Below are 14,645 nucleotides of genomic sequence, written 5' to 3' on the forward strand. Positions count from 1 at the left end.
ACAATTGTTGGATTTTTCATGAAATCCTATTTTTTTCACTTGGTCTGCTTAACAACTTCAAAGTTTCAGATCTGGATATTCTTACCCAAATATGAGGCTGTGTTTTCAAAATACTCTAGCTAACGTGATTGAAAGACAAGACATGTTAAGCATGTCCTAAGTAAGATGGGATTACTTCCAGAAAAAAATCTTTTCATATTTATGACAAATCTCCATCCAAGTTCCTTGAATAAATTTGGGTCCTCTCTATTGCCAGAACCTCAGGTTGCTTTTAAGACTGCCAGCCATATCTCCCAGTCCCTGAGTTCCCAGTGACCTTAAAGCTATTCGGCATGATTCCATCTGGAAGTTCCTCTTCCTGCAGAAAGCATACCAGTGTAGTTCTAGAGTTACATTTGAGAAGGTTAGAAGGACACAGATCGGAAGTAGCATAATCTGGGCCTGTCAGCTGCAGTAGGTCATATTTCAAAGCTAAAATAAGGTCATGTGCCTCTGGAGGCTTGGGAAACAAATTGATTGATCACAATCACTTTTCAAGGTGCAGGGATGTGAACGGATGTGCCTAGTTTACTGCTGTAGCCTCCAAGAGTTCAAAACCAAGAATATTGGGATTTTGGTTGCATATTTGTTTAGTCTCCACTAAGGTTCACCCAGATTCCTCAAAACCAAGATAGCAGTTGTGGAACATATTTTTTGCAAAAGCATAAATCCTGACATTACTTTTTTTTAATGCCAACGTTTTGCTTTGTGAAGCATCTGGTTATATTTGCAAACAATAAAAAATGTTGGTGCATGTGGATGCAACCTCTGTGTATTCCATACAATCCATGAGCATTATGGATCATGCAGATTTTTTTCAGCAAGTGATAGCTAAAATATTTAATCCTTAGTTGTTTTGAGGAAAATTAGCAGCTATATATAATTTGAAATTATATAGACACATGCTTGCTTTGTTGAAACGAAATACATATAGTCAAACTTATCATTTCCTATTCCTTTAGCAAAAACAAACTGCTTGTTCCTTTTAGTGAAGACATGTTTGTCCAGATGAAGGTCATGTTTGCTACAGATAAATTAGTTCATTTCTCTTGATTCTCCTCCTTTACACTGTCTGAAAATTTAGTTGTCTCTCCTGGTACTACTACTTTGATCCAACTCAGCTGCTTTTCATTAAAGATTAAGACATCCAGATTTTGTTTTGAAACAAGATGGGAGGCAAATAAAGTAAAGAAATAAGTATTAAACATTGAAAATACCCTATATTTATTGTGCTAATAGCAATAGCACTTAGACTTATGTACCGCTTCACAGCCCTTTCTAAGCGGTTTACAGAGTCAGCATTTTGCCCCCAACAATTTGGTTCCTCATTTTACCCATCTCAGAAGGATGGAAGGCTGAGTCGACCTTGAGCCTGGTGAGATTCAAACTGCCAAATTGCAGGCAGCCGGCAGGCAGCAGAAGTAGCCTGCAGTACTGCATTCTAATCACTGCGCCACTACTGCTCTTTATGCATTAAAAGTATATATACTTTTTTATGGGTTGTGTTCTTGTTTTAAAAACAGACAAATAAATTAGGTCAAATTTATTGCTGAGAAAGACAACATAAAAAGATAGGGTTGTCGGCAAAATGGTCCATTTAGCAGCTTTGGTGAAGGCAAAGTTATATGTCCTCCATTTGGTCATGTTACCATTATATCTAACGTTTTTTCTTTCAATGACGACAAGCTGCTGTTGCTACATTGCACCTGGATCTTATTACTAAAAGTGGGCTATGAAGAGCCTCTGCTGAAATTGCATTGTGCACCCATGTTTACCAGGATTTTATTTATTTGGATGCTGCCCATCTCACTATCAAACTCCTCTTTAGGAAACTTAAATCAGAAGGAAGACTCTAGTAGGTCTAGATTCTGATAAGAGTAATTATAATTCTCTCTCTTTCTCTTGTTCATTGTCATCAAGGTTTCAAAGACAGATGTCTGAACCTTGCCACCCATATCCACAGCCAGGGCTTTCTGGAGACAACCGCCCTGTCTACCACCGGCAGATGTCAGAGCCTCTTGTCCCTCCTACTGCCCATCCTCCTCAGGGATTCAAGCAAGAATATCATGACCCACTCTATGATCATGGGGTACCAGGTATTCCAGGCCCCCCAGCTCATGGATTCCAGTCTCCAATGGGAATCAAGCAAGAGCCCAGGGACTACTGCATTGATTCAGGTGAGGATTAAAATTTAATTCCTCCAAGCTGTATGAAGATTGAGACTTGTTCTTAGTCCTTAGTGTGTAGCACACAAAGCAGTCTTTGTACAACTGGTGTTCAGCAGCTGGCTAATGGAGTATGAAATAAACCATGTTGCACCATTAATGCAAGGATTGACAACTTTTCTTCCTCTGGGACACCCACCGCCATTTTCTACCAGTATTTGCATATCTTAAAACTATTTCCATTTTTTTCCCATCATTAGTAAACGTTCTACCAAGACACACAAATTCATATATTACAGGCATATCAACTGTTTTTTTCTGTACACTAACATAGCATAAAAACTATTTTACTTTTCAAGATGTTGCTATCTTGACAATCAAAACAAATCTCTAAAATTGTCCTTTCAACATTCTCCCATTTTAGATTCATCCCAAATTATTTCATCCTTTTATTCTCAGTTATGTTCACTCTGCTGAGGGCTCATTGTTTAGCCCTATTCAGCCTCTTACAGAATTTTTTTTAAAAAAATAATCAAAATCATTTTGTTTTGTTTTTTGTTCTTTTCATCTTAACCATTCCATGGTCTTTCTGATGACATCTTACATATTTCTCTATATACACATTATACATTATCTTTCATTTTATCATTTCACTAAACAATCATTTTCATACTTCCCATAACCACATTTCTGTGGCACTTTGTAAACTTTTTTCATTTTGTACAAAATAGCTTCTACCTGCTTTTGCCTTACATCCACCTTCCATTTATTCTGTTAAATTACTCTAGCTTTGAATAAATTTCATTCAGCATTCTTGATTTTATTCTTGTCTTTCACTTTCTTTTCCATTTTCTTCAAGGTTCACCTTTGACACTACAAAAAAATAATTGTCCATCCTGTATTCATCACCTTGATACCTTTTACTAATTATTTCTCTTTCACCATATTCATTTCTTTTACATACGCTCTTTTGCAGCCAAACCTCAGTGTTATCCCAATAATATAAATAAGGAATTCTAATATAGAGGTTATATTGCAAGGCAATGTTGTTGCCTGCATTCCACAAAATGGAAGGTACATGCCAGAGCTCCTCAAAGTAAGTATAGTGACTGCTGCTTCTCTCATTCTTGCAAAACAGGGATATCGATAGTCCTTGTTTAGTGGCTGACTCACTGAGTAACCATTCACAGTTACAGTGGTAATGAAAAAGTATCTTTGAAACTAGTTCTTGCATTTATAACCTTTCCACATCTGTAAAGCAAAGGAAAGCTGAAGTAAGATAAGCATGGTCTCAATTTGACTTAGCAACCACTTTGCTTAACAACTGAATTTCCAGTTCCAATGATTATAGATTCATATTTATAAATAGAGAATTAAAAAAAACAGTTATTATCCTAATATACTTGTTCTAGCCAGTGTACCTGCGTCTCCTCCATCTGCTAAATTGGATCCCCCCCCCCCCCCCCCCGTTTCTGTCCATCCCTCTGGTGAAGTGGAAAAAAGAAAAGCTGGTTTTTGTAGCAGCATTTAACCTAGTTAGAATATAAGACTATATTTTTCTATCTTGTGAAAAAAGGCATTCAACAGATGTAGCAGGATTTAAACTTACTCTGAAAAGCCATTACCGAGAGGAAAAAGCAGACAGACAATTCTGCACATTTGTGTGCAAAAGCTCTTCCATCTTCTGTTTGCCATAAAGTATCTCTGAAGTCATAACTGACATTGGGTTGCTCCTAAACACTCACCTTGGGTCAAGGGGATGGGAAGGAATTCTGGTTAGGTGTTAGTTGCAGCTGTTCCTGATGCAAAGCTGACTACATTGCTACAAATCTCCTTAGGTCTAAAAATACCGGGAACTCTTAGAAGCTAAGTGGAACAGATGGCAAAAGATCTAAAGTTAAAGGATTTTTTTCTCTTCTTTCTTTGCTTCTCATGTGTTGTCAGGTAGAATGCAAAACATGAAACCTATCTTTTAAATGTGCATTTTGAATACCATTTGCCAATCTATGCTGCAGATTCATAAATACTTCTTCCAGGGGCTGTTGAAAAGGGATGCAGGAGGCTTTGCCCTTTGGGGAAAGACAGCTGCAGTAGGGAAGCAGATTGCATTACCACTTCCAGGAATAATATGACACACCTGATTTTCAAGGGACTGTATTATTTATTGTTCACAGATACAAGGTATTCCCTATTTAGATAATGATTCATCATGATTCACTGCAATATCCCAGTAGGTAAATAAACTAAGCACCAAGGGAGGAAGGTCAAATACTTCTTATCAGAGGCCTAAACTTTTGTGCTCAGAGAATATGAACATACTATGGGAAAGAACGAAGTCCATTTTTAATGCATGCCTCAGATGCATAAAATGCATCTCTCATTAAAAGGATCAGATAGAAGGCAGTGGGAAAGCCAATACTGATTAAAATAGCATCACAATAGATAAATCAATGGTTTGATTCTGCATAAAAACAGCTTCACATGTTTAAACCTTCATTTATTTTTCCTGTTCATGCATGGAAAGTTGAAAACTGTTTGAAACATGATTTCACTAGTAAATATTTACATCTCTGGCTTGGATATTTTTTACAATCTTGCTTATCTGAAGAGTGTGTGGGCATCCAAGTAATGTTAATAAGTGAAAGTTGAGATTATGGGAATTTTATTAGCATTTGTTTTGAGAAAATATGAGTTATTAATTACAGGAATTGCTTCCAAACATGTATTTGTGCCATAGTGCCACTCAGATATTCTCTGTGTTAGCAAAAGTGATATAATAAATCAATTAGCCTAGTTAGATTCTCAATAATTTGAATCTTAGTGTACAGCTGATTAGTAATATTGGGGGATGGGGTTGGAGGTACTATCGTAAGAAAAAGATCTTTTCAGAACATGCTTAAATTCAACACATATCTAATGCCGTAAAGTTTTTTTTAAAGTAATGATGTCTAAGGGAAGGTTCACCAGAATCTAACATGTACTCATTTGGGCACACAAGTTGCCTGATGTAACTTGCAAAGCCTGCTGTCCCATTCCATTTCTTTTGGTTGGAAGTTGGTTGATTCTTGTATCTTTCAGAAGTGTACTGTGCGGTCCTATTCATTTTTATTTGAAATGCACCATATAACTTTCTACTTCCTTCAAGTAAATATGCACATGAACATTTCCACAGGAACTGGATATCTTTTTCTTGGATGAAGGCTATATTCAGAAAAATGCTTAGGAATTGGGCAATGAAGTTTAATATTTCTCTAACTAGAGTAGAAATGCTTAGATTTACCATTTGTATACATGCAGCCTTTTCTGCCACTTGAACAAGAATTGAAGTGTGTATAGTTTAGTCTGGAATTCACTCAAGCTTCAATTTTTATTTTCTTTTTTCTTTTAGAAGTGCCTAACTGCCAATCGGCGTATGCTACAGGAGGGGGATACTTTCCCAACAACCATGATGGTAAGCAGTCACATTGATACACTCATAAAGCACAATTCAGAATAATATAGGATAAGGAATGCAACATAATTATATAGATATTAAGAGAATGGGGAATGTTGCTCACCTCTAATTATGCATTGTTAATGGTGGACAAATGTGATTAATCTTCTAAGGCTTACTCTGAGTAGAGATATTACATGATTTACTTTCAGTGAAGAAAACTGTTCCTGGTCTTAGGGAGCTAGAACCATAGTTCAAATTAATAAATAAATGATATTTATGTGTCATTGTCATTGGAATTCATTTCTGGTGATTTATACATTATTACAAACAGCACACAGCAAATATTTGAATGCATAAAATTCCAGTTTAGATGGGGGAGGGAGAGATGCCATGTAAAAGAAGCAATTGCAGTTAAGAAAATTAAACATATTTTCTTTCTGAAGCATCCCCCATACCACAGGAGACCACGTAAGAGGGTCTCTTATGTTGACTTTATTTTTAAAAATGAAGAAAAGGTGGGGTGGAAAATTTAGAAATAAAAAGAGAAAGAGAAGTGATGGGTGTGGGGAAAAAAAGAGTGTTGTCTAACTACTCATAATTGGGGCAGCAACACAGGAAATATGTAGGAGAAGTTATTCCACAGAAATCTGCACATAGCTCTGGAGTGATTCAGTTTTAGCAATTTAGATATTTGGCAAGTTTAGTGCAGTCTGAGCACTTCAAAGGTTACTTCTTTTTAGAACAGCTTAATTGAAATCACAGATTTGGGTCAGGTTCATTCAATTAGTAGGAACAGATTTGGGGGAATGTTAAGCCATAAATGTTTTATAACACTAGTAGGCTCTGCCGAATTGGATTGTACTGTTTGTTCCTCCCAGTCTAAATAGCAGACTGGGGACTGGCAGAGTCTATGTAGGTGATGCACTCTATTTGAAATACTTGAGTCTCAAGGTACTGTAAGCTTACTTGATTTGGAAATACTTTGCTTTTCTACACTTTCATTTTGTCACCAACATGCAAATCCAGCCATGTACAAGCCAACTCTCTGGACAGACTTTTAGAGATGCAAAAATAGCAGCTGGCATATTTGCAAATAAACAAGGCCTTACCTTTTTAGTTTTAGTGAACAGCTGAATATTATTGCTGCCAGCAAGCAAAGTGACGCCATGTATCAAAGTATTCTTAATGGAAGTGTTTACTCTGTGTGTGAGAGAGAGAGGGAGGGAGGGAGGGAGGAGGGGGGGAGAGAAAGAGATTGCAGAGCAGCACCTCTTGAATATGTCTTCTCTTTTCCCAGGGTTCTCCTTTGAGAAAGATGCCCAATTGTACTTTGATGACACTTGTGTTGTACCAGAAAGAATGGAAGGTAAAGGCACTCTGTGTGATGGAGGTCTGTAGCTGCAGTTGAAAATCAGAATTGATATTATTAATTCAAATTTGTTATAGCTGCCCAAATCCAATGAATTCTATTAGCTAGTACAAATCATATTTGTTTTAAAGGAGCTCTTGAATGTCAAATCTACAGATCATAGGTACATTTGCTGAAAGGCAGGACCCCTTGGTGTTAAAACGTCTTCTGTTATTTTGATGATACACTACACAGAAAAAGGGCTGCTAACAAGTTGCATAAAAATTTCCATCTTCAGCTACTAACAGATATCTCCGCACCATAGTACATGCAAAAAAAAGGGCATTGCCAGTCAGCTTTGCAGCTATACATTTCACTTTCTATAGAAACATTGAAATTGTTTTAACTACCTGAATCTTTAGGAGCCAATGGTGGAGATGTTAGAATGTTAATTCTAATAGATGTGTATTGTTGCAGGTAAAGTGAAACAAGAACCCACTGTATATCGGGAAGGGCCTCCTTATCAGAGAAGAGGGTCTCTCCAATTGTGGCAGTTTCTTGTCACACTCCTGGATGACCCAGCCAATGCTCATTTCATTGCTTGGACTGGAAGGGGCATGGAATTCAAGCTGATTGAGCCAGAAGAGGTAAAAACAAACAAACAAAAATATCTACATCACCATTATGGTTGTATCCATCATAAGTGAAATATCAGAGGTTGGCCAAGTTGAATCTCTGCCAAGGACCTTGCAAGGCCTTTTGCTAATTCTGTTGTATTCCCAACATTTCAGGGGAGACCTGCTATATTTGATTGAAATATAAAAAGTAACTAGATATGGAGATAGTTTCTACATATTTTATCTGTTGCAGAATTTATTATTTCTTTTGCACATTGCCTCAATAAAGAACTTTTATTAGCATTCCTACAGTATCTCAGAATGTTTTATTTATTGCTAAGCAATACTGTACCTGAATAAGACTGATCCTACTTAAGTAGATCTATCTGTTCTGTAACTATTAGCTCAGAAGTATCTTTCAGTTTCAAATGAATAGTTCCCACAGCAATAGCAGGAAGAAAAGTTGCAAATAAAGCCATTTCTGTCTTCATGTGACTTATTCAGTCTTCTCCAGAATATCTTAAGCCAAATATAGAAGAGATGGTGAAAGTCAGTTCCACATCTTTTGCTTTAATATGTTGAGCAGAAAATCACTTGATTTGGTTGTTGCAGTGCTCTGGATATTTCCCAATAGAAATTCCCCCTCTCAATTGGCTCAATTAGTTTTTAACTTTTCTCTTATCTCATCATTATGATTATATCATTCAATAGACTAAATTGCAGTGGAACCAAGCACAATGTATATTGTGTATGGCATTGTTTCTGCAAGATATATCTGCAAACTCTGTATAAGGTGTTGGTAATGCCACAAGAACACCATTAACCAACATTAATGATTTTTGGTGGGTTTAGGTCTCTGGGAGATGAAGAACTAACCATCTTGCTCATTGAATGTGACAACTCGCCATGGCCAACTCACTGCAGCCATCTTGTGGCCAATCCAGCACGGCCATCTCACCCTGGTCAACTTGCCACCAGACAGTCCAAATGGGATAATTCAGTGTGATAAATATTATTCGCCACTGTTTCCAATGACAATAATAGAAATAATGTAGAAGAAGCAGTGGCAGATAACATCGCTTTAAGTTATCCCATATGGGTTGTCCCACAGTGAGATGGTCACACAAAGATGGTCACAGTGAAATGGTTGTTTTAAAGACTTAATTTAAAAAATAATAAATAGCAAAAGATGGTTAAAACTTGGATTTTAGAAAGTTGCAAATAAACAGACTAAGGGTCCAGGCAAATAAGATTTTAGAATTAATTATAAGAATCCATCCCATGGGAAAATGTTTTTGATTTGAACTTTTTTTAAAAAAAAAACATGATAGGTTGGGTTTTTGAAAGTTGGACACTAGAGGAAACAAGAAGGAACTAAAGGTTACAATTAAAACAGAAGAACACTTAAATTTGACTTTCACAGAATGGAATAAAATATTTTAACACTGGACATATTAAGGGCTATTTTTGAATAATGAACCCAGAAGTTACTTTTAACAGTGTCTGCCTCTGTAGCTATAAAATTGGTTTATTTGTTCAAGATTAAAGTTTAATGATCTCTGGTAGCCCTTCATGGACTTTTGCTGATATCAGGACTGAAATGATGAGACTTTAAGGATTTATTTATAGATGAGAGATAGGATAATGGGAAGAGATCATTTGTTGTATTATAGGAGAAGCTGATAAGTTATTAAAATTGTTTATACTGGTTGTGATGAAGGGAAAATTCATATCTTTATACATTTCTATTTAGTATTTTCTATTTCTCTATTTTTTCTGTTCTGCACCTTCTATTTTTATTTTTTTGTTTGTATTTTTATTATAATTATAATTTTTAATAAAATTACTGTTAAAATTGATATTATCTAAATTGTCAGAGTCTGGTGCTGGAACATGGTCATGTCAGAATTGCTACAGGATTGCTTGGATATGTGGCATCTGCAATGCAAAAAAGGCTTTTATCTAAACATGCAAAATTTAGCAAGCATACTTCAGACCTAGAAACTTTAGAGTTTAACTTAAACCACTAAGCTTAAAAAAGCTGATGTATGCTACAATGTGTCTACCTTTGCTTTGATACTGCATTTATTGATTATAGTTGCCCCTTCAGGATATGAATAGCAAAGTTTGGGATGGGGGCAGAGAAAGATATGTGAAATACAAACCAGCTCTCATTTCTAATGCCCCTTTTCTTGTGGCTTTAATTGAAATGTTTCAATAGATAAGTGTATTGGGGGAGATACATGAATTGCTTTGTACAGTAACTGCAATAATGCAAGACATTCATTGAATAAATTCTGCTTTCTCTGAAAATAATATATGTATTTAATTCGCTCTTGAATTTTCTTTCATCATTTTATCTTTACTCTGGTGGAGAAAGATAATCTGACCAGTACATCACATGAACATAATTATCTGTAGAGCTGTTAAGGTCACTGGATACACTATGTATTTGGTTGAGATTGCTGTTCTAGGCTTTTGCAATGCCTCAGGTGAACGTAGGCTGCCTTGGTGCACTTAGTGCTTGGAAATCCTATTAATCTTTTCTGAGTGCTGACTGATTGTCTGTTCCATAAATCCCCTGGGAAACAGCGGGTTGGTTGGCAACCAGATTATGTCATCAGATCCCGCTCCCAAAGAGCTGAAATGAGTAATCCCCTTTATATTACTGCTGCACAGTTGTATTAGAATTTAATCAGTGCTGTTGCGACCCATTAGGTTCTCTGTTCTTCTGTTATTTTTCCTGATCATGTCTGACTAGCTGTGGCTTCAAATGCAGTCAATAAAGAAGTCATGCTAATGGCTTTTTTGGTCAATACTGTATGACTTGGCCAAAGATATTGGGATAGTTCTCAGTAACATTTCAGAAGTCACAAGCAAGTTTAAAAGGAGCAGATGTGGTACTTTATATCTCTGAAATAAGCTGAGTTTACTTTAACAATATCTGTAGGTCTTTACCGTTTTGTGCTTACTTATAAAGTGCACCATGTAGCAATACTAATCTTGTATGAAAAATAATTGGAAAAGCAAAATATATAAAGGTAGAGGAGAGGTTGCTATCTCTAAAAAGGGAGTCAATATTGAATGATATGAAAGCTAAACCTTCTTTCTCCCCACAGTCATGTTGGGAAATATATGTTTAGAGGGGGTGGGGAAATTAAGGGTGTAACTTGGCTGTGACTTGAAAATTATATATGGGCATCTATGGCAGGTTGTATGTAGCCCCCTGATTCAGTACTGTGAGAAATGTATTGAGTGAAGTGCCTATCAAATCCCAGATCCTGTATGACTTTGTCAATCCATGACTGAGAGATTGAGGGCTGGGGTGATCACTCTTACGTCAGATATTTTCTAAGAACTGGTGTCTTCTCTCAAAATAATTTGGAATATGTTAGTATTATTGGCAGTCCTGGTTTTTTTCTACTTAAAAATTTGGTACCAAAGATCCAATTAGGAACATTTATTGAGAAGATCAGAAGGCAGACTAGTCAAAAAAATGGAGGCAAGAGGAGGGCAAGACAACTTTCCACATTATCCCACAAAATCTTCCAGTTTTTGTCGGCTGAAAACGAGAACAACCAAAATATTTTGGTTAGGTCTGCTGAACCACAGACTACAGGTTTTAGTTCAGCAGAATTTCCAAGATATAATCTGTTCATTTCAGATTCTAAACAAAATATATTTTTCATTTGACACCCATCCCTATGGTTAACCCTTTTCAGTGATATTCCTAGAACTGGCAAATTCTGAACAGCTTCCATAATTGCATTTTTTATCTTTTTAGGTAGCTCGTCGATGGGGGATTCAGAAAAATCGACCAGCTATGAACTATGACAAACTCAGTCGTTCTCTTCGTTACTACTATGAAAAAGGCATCATGCAAAAGGTAAAGAAGTCTTTTATCCACATTGTCAGAACAGTGTGGTTACATGGAAATAGCTTTTGACATAAAGATGTCCTTTTTTTAGCATTAGCTTTACTCCTATTCTGACTGCCTGACTGAATGTACTATGCCAGCACACTGTTCCTTGGTGTCTTTCCAAAAAAGTAGCTTACGTTTATCAGGGAGGAAAGGATGGAAGGAAGTTAAGCAAGGCTCGTTACTTTGTACCTCAGGATTCTTCATCTGAATTCTAACAGGATCTTCTCTTTCTTTCCAGGTGGCCGGAGAGCGGTATGTCTATAAGTTTGTTTGTGATCCCGATGCCCTTTTTTCCATGGCTTTCCCTGACAATCAACGCCCATTTTTAAAAGCTGAACCAGACTGCCATGTGAATGAAGACGACACCTTACCTCTGACACATTTTGAAGATAATTCCGCATACCTCCTTGACCTGGACCGATGCAGCAGCCTCCCATATGCTGAGGCTTTTGCTTACTGACTTGCTCAGCAATTGACATTGGAGGCTTCAGCTCCAACAAACAAGGGCAAATTACTTTTATAAAGAGTTTCTGTTCATAAAACTGCTCCTTGCAGATATTATCAGAAGAAGATAAATTACTTTTGAGGCCCTCTATCCTTCAAAACTGACTATAACGTGACTAGTGAATAGGATATCCAATTCTTGATTCCTTGGCTGCAGTCATGAAAAAGCATTAGACAGGTAGCACTGGGGGAGCAAGGGGAAGGTCATGACTTCTGGATCCTGTTGCTAGGAACATGTGTGATGTACATGTTTGCAGGACTCCAGGTGACTGTGATTAGCAAATTGTCAAGGAAAAATGCTATGTAACAATCATTTTTTTTTGGTACTCCTCCTTGTATAAGAGAAAGGGCTCTAATTTGCAGAGAAAATGAGCCAATGCTGCGAAAGCTTTTTCGGAAGAGATGGTGACTTAGTGTGGAACGGTTGACTTGTCCGAGCTAACTCAGTCACTTCCCCCTAGATTCTCAGTGCAAAAGTCTTCAATCTGAGAAAGCCTTTTCTTCTGGTTGTCTTTCTCCTTACTTTTTGTGGTTATTATTGATCTCAGAAAGGCAGTCCAAAGGACAGCACTTAAAATATGCAGACCTTTTGAATCTAGCAGGCCACCTTCTCTGTTGAAAGGCTGCATGTGAATGGCTTGCTTTTAAAGACAGGAAAGGGGACTTGGCCACAAAACTGCCAAGTTTAAGGGGCAACTTTCAAATCCAAATGTTTGGTGGTTGGGCTTTTTTTCTCCTTAATCAAAGGCAGTTTCTTGCTTCTGGCAGCATTTATACTAAAGGTGCTGCAGTTTGGGAGGAAGTAGTTGAAATGCATGCCCTATCCTATGCAGCTTTGTTGTCTGCCTCTGCACTAGATGCTGCCCCAAACCGTTTACACAGCTTGCTCTGCATTCGAAATGTGTTCCTTCGAAACAGCAAATGAGAGTTGCTTGGCTTTTTATCTGTTAGAGAACAGCATGTCTGCCGTACAAGGCAACTCTAGTCACTGAACTTTCCCAAAATAGCAATTTTGATCCTTGGTAGCATTCACTTCGCTACTGCTGGCTGGCTACTGCTGAACTATTTTTTTCCAATTGTTGCTGAACTTGCAAGTAAGAGAGATGAAGCATGTGTACACAGATGTATTTTTCACTTAAGTTGTGTTACGCTTTCAGATATTTGTTGCCTGATGGCGATTTTAAGAAATAAAACTTTTTTGTAAAAATTTAGAAAATGGGGAGAAAGTCAAGTTACTCAGTGTATGTGTGTACAGTATACATACATACATGTATGTATATATTTATAAAACTTCTCTGGATCCTTCAGAAATCCCCCCTCTGCTCTTTCCTGTGAGCCTTGCTGGCATGTACCAGTAATGTGCTTGGCCTAATATGCATCTCAGCTCCATGTTTCATTGTAAATGCTGTATAGGATTCCTTTTTCTGCTTTGATAACTTGGGGGATTTTTGACTAACTTCCTTTTTTTTAAAAACTCTTTATAAACGACTCAGCAACTCTCCCCAGAATGTATCAGGTTGCCTGTCACAAAGCACAGGGTGGCAACAGCAAACTGCTGCCATCCCCATTCGGCCCCAGGGCTGAACCAAGCCAGTGGGATTAACAATGTTATTTTTGTTTGTCAATTTCTTTAATTTGGTTTGGGAGTACATAGTACAAAAAGAGTTAATCTGAGGATTGATGTGAAGTGTTTATTGCCTGAGCAGGGCTTATATATCTCCTGCAAAGCTGCATTACGTTCTGTACTGTGTACAATAAAGGACTTTTCCTTTCTGTTCAGGCATTTCTAGCATTGTTCCTTGTTTTTTGTGTTTCAAGCATTGCTGTGTAAAGGTGGGCTGATTTGCTCCTTCAGCCCCACCCCCACCAAAGTCTTCCTGTCTTTGTGATTGGGCTTCTTGACTACTTTGATTTGCCCTGCAGTCTGTCAAGCCAGCAAGTCATTTTTCTTCATCGCTGTGCGACTTTGCTGATTTAAGTGACTCCCAAGGACAGTCAATATCACAGTCACAGAACTTTGCAATTCTCCCAGAACACTTATCACATGGCATCTCATTCATCACTAACCCTTAGCATCTCCTATCTTATTTTACAGATTCCTTTCCATGCATGCCAAAATATGTTATGATTGGAATATATTTTTAAAATTGTAATTGTTTTATTCTTCCTCCAAAATATAAGAACATAATGGTACTGTCCCCAGATATTTATCTTTGTGACAATTCAAAGATAAAATATCTCTGAACAGTCACATCCAGCCTAGTGTCACCCAGTATGATTTGTGTAAAGTTAGGCTACTGTGCAGACCAATGGCTGAAAATGCAGTTAGGCAAAATTATGTATTTTGCAATTGGGCAGAAACAGTTAATTGCCAAGTCATCTAAAATTACTGCTATTCCTTTTGCACTTAGTTCTGTTAACATCCTCTCCCTTTCTTAGTAGCTAATGAAGAAGCAATGTGAAAACTACTTGTTTTGTAAAAGAGTAAATATTTAACAGATGTTGCTATGTCAGGTGCAGATGCCAGTATCTGACTAGTTTTCATTACTTTAATGAATGGTAACCATTTTTAAAACTCAGCTATAAAATTATTGGGCTGACAAGTATTTGCTGA

General features: G+C 37.1%; 1 protein-coding gene across 2 annotated transcripts in view; it reads left to right on the forward strand.

The window, feature by feature from the left end:
- The window catches only part of ETV5 (ETS variant transcription factor 5), a 33,705-nt gene extending 19,899 nt beyond the window's left edge, over positions 1-13,806 (forward strand). For both annotated transcript variants that reach the window (XM_070945435.1, XM_070945436.1), the window contains 6 exons: positions 1,960-2,216; positions 5,593-5,655; positions 6,938-7,006; positions 7,466-7,635; positions 11,390-11,491; positions 11,766-13,806. In XM_070945435.1, the coding sequence (XP_070801536.1) occupies positions 1,960-2,216; positions 5,593-5,655; positions 6,938-7,006; positions 7,466-7,635; positions 11,390-11,491; positions 11,766-11,987 (883 nt within the window). In that variant the 3' untranslated portion in view covers positions 11,988-13,806. The remainder of the gene's footprint in view (positions 1-1,959; positions 2,217-5,592; positions 5,656-6,937; positions 7,007-7,465; positions 7,636-11,389; positions 11,492-11,765) is intronic.
- The last annotated feature ends 839 nt before the right edge of the window (positions 13,807-14,645 follow it).

This window comes from Pituophis catenifer, unplaced genomic scaffold, assembly GCF_029215685.1.
Source record: "Pituophis catenifer annectens isolate HBS135680 unplaced genomic scaffold, rPitCat1.0.hap2 SCAF_6, whole genome shotgun sequence".
Classification (NCBI taxonomy): domain Eukaryota; kingdom Metazoa; phylum Chordata; class Lepidosauria; order Squamata; family Colubridae; genus Pituophis; species Pituophis catenifer.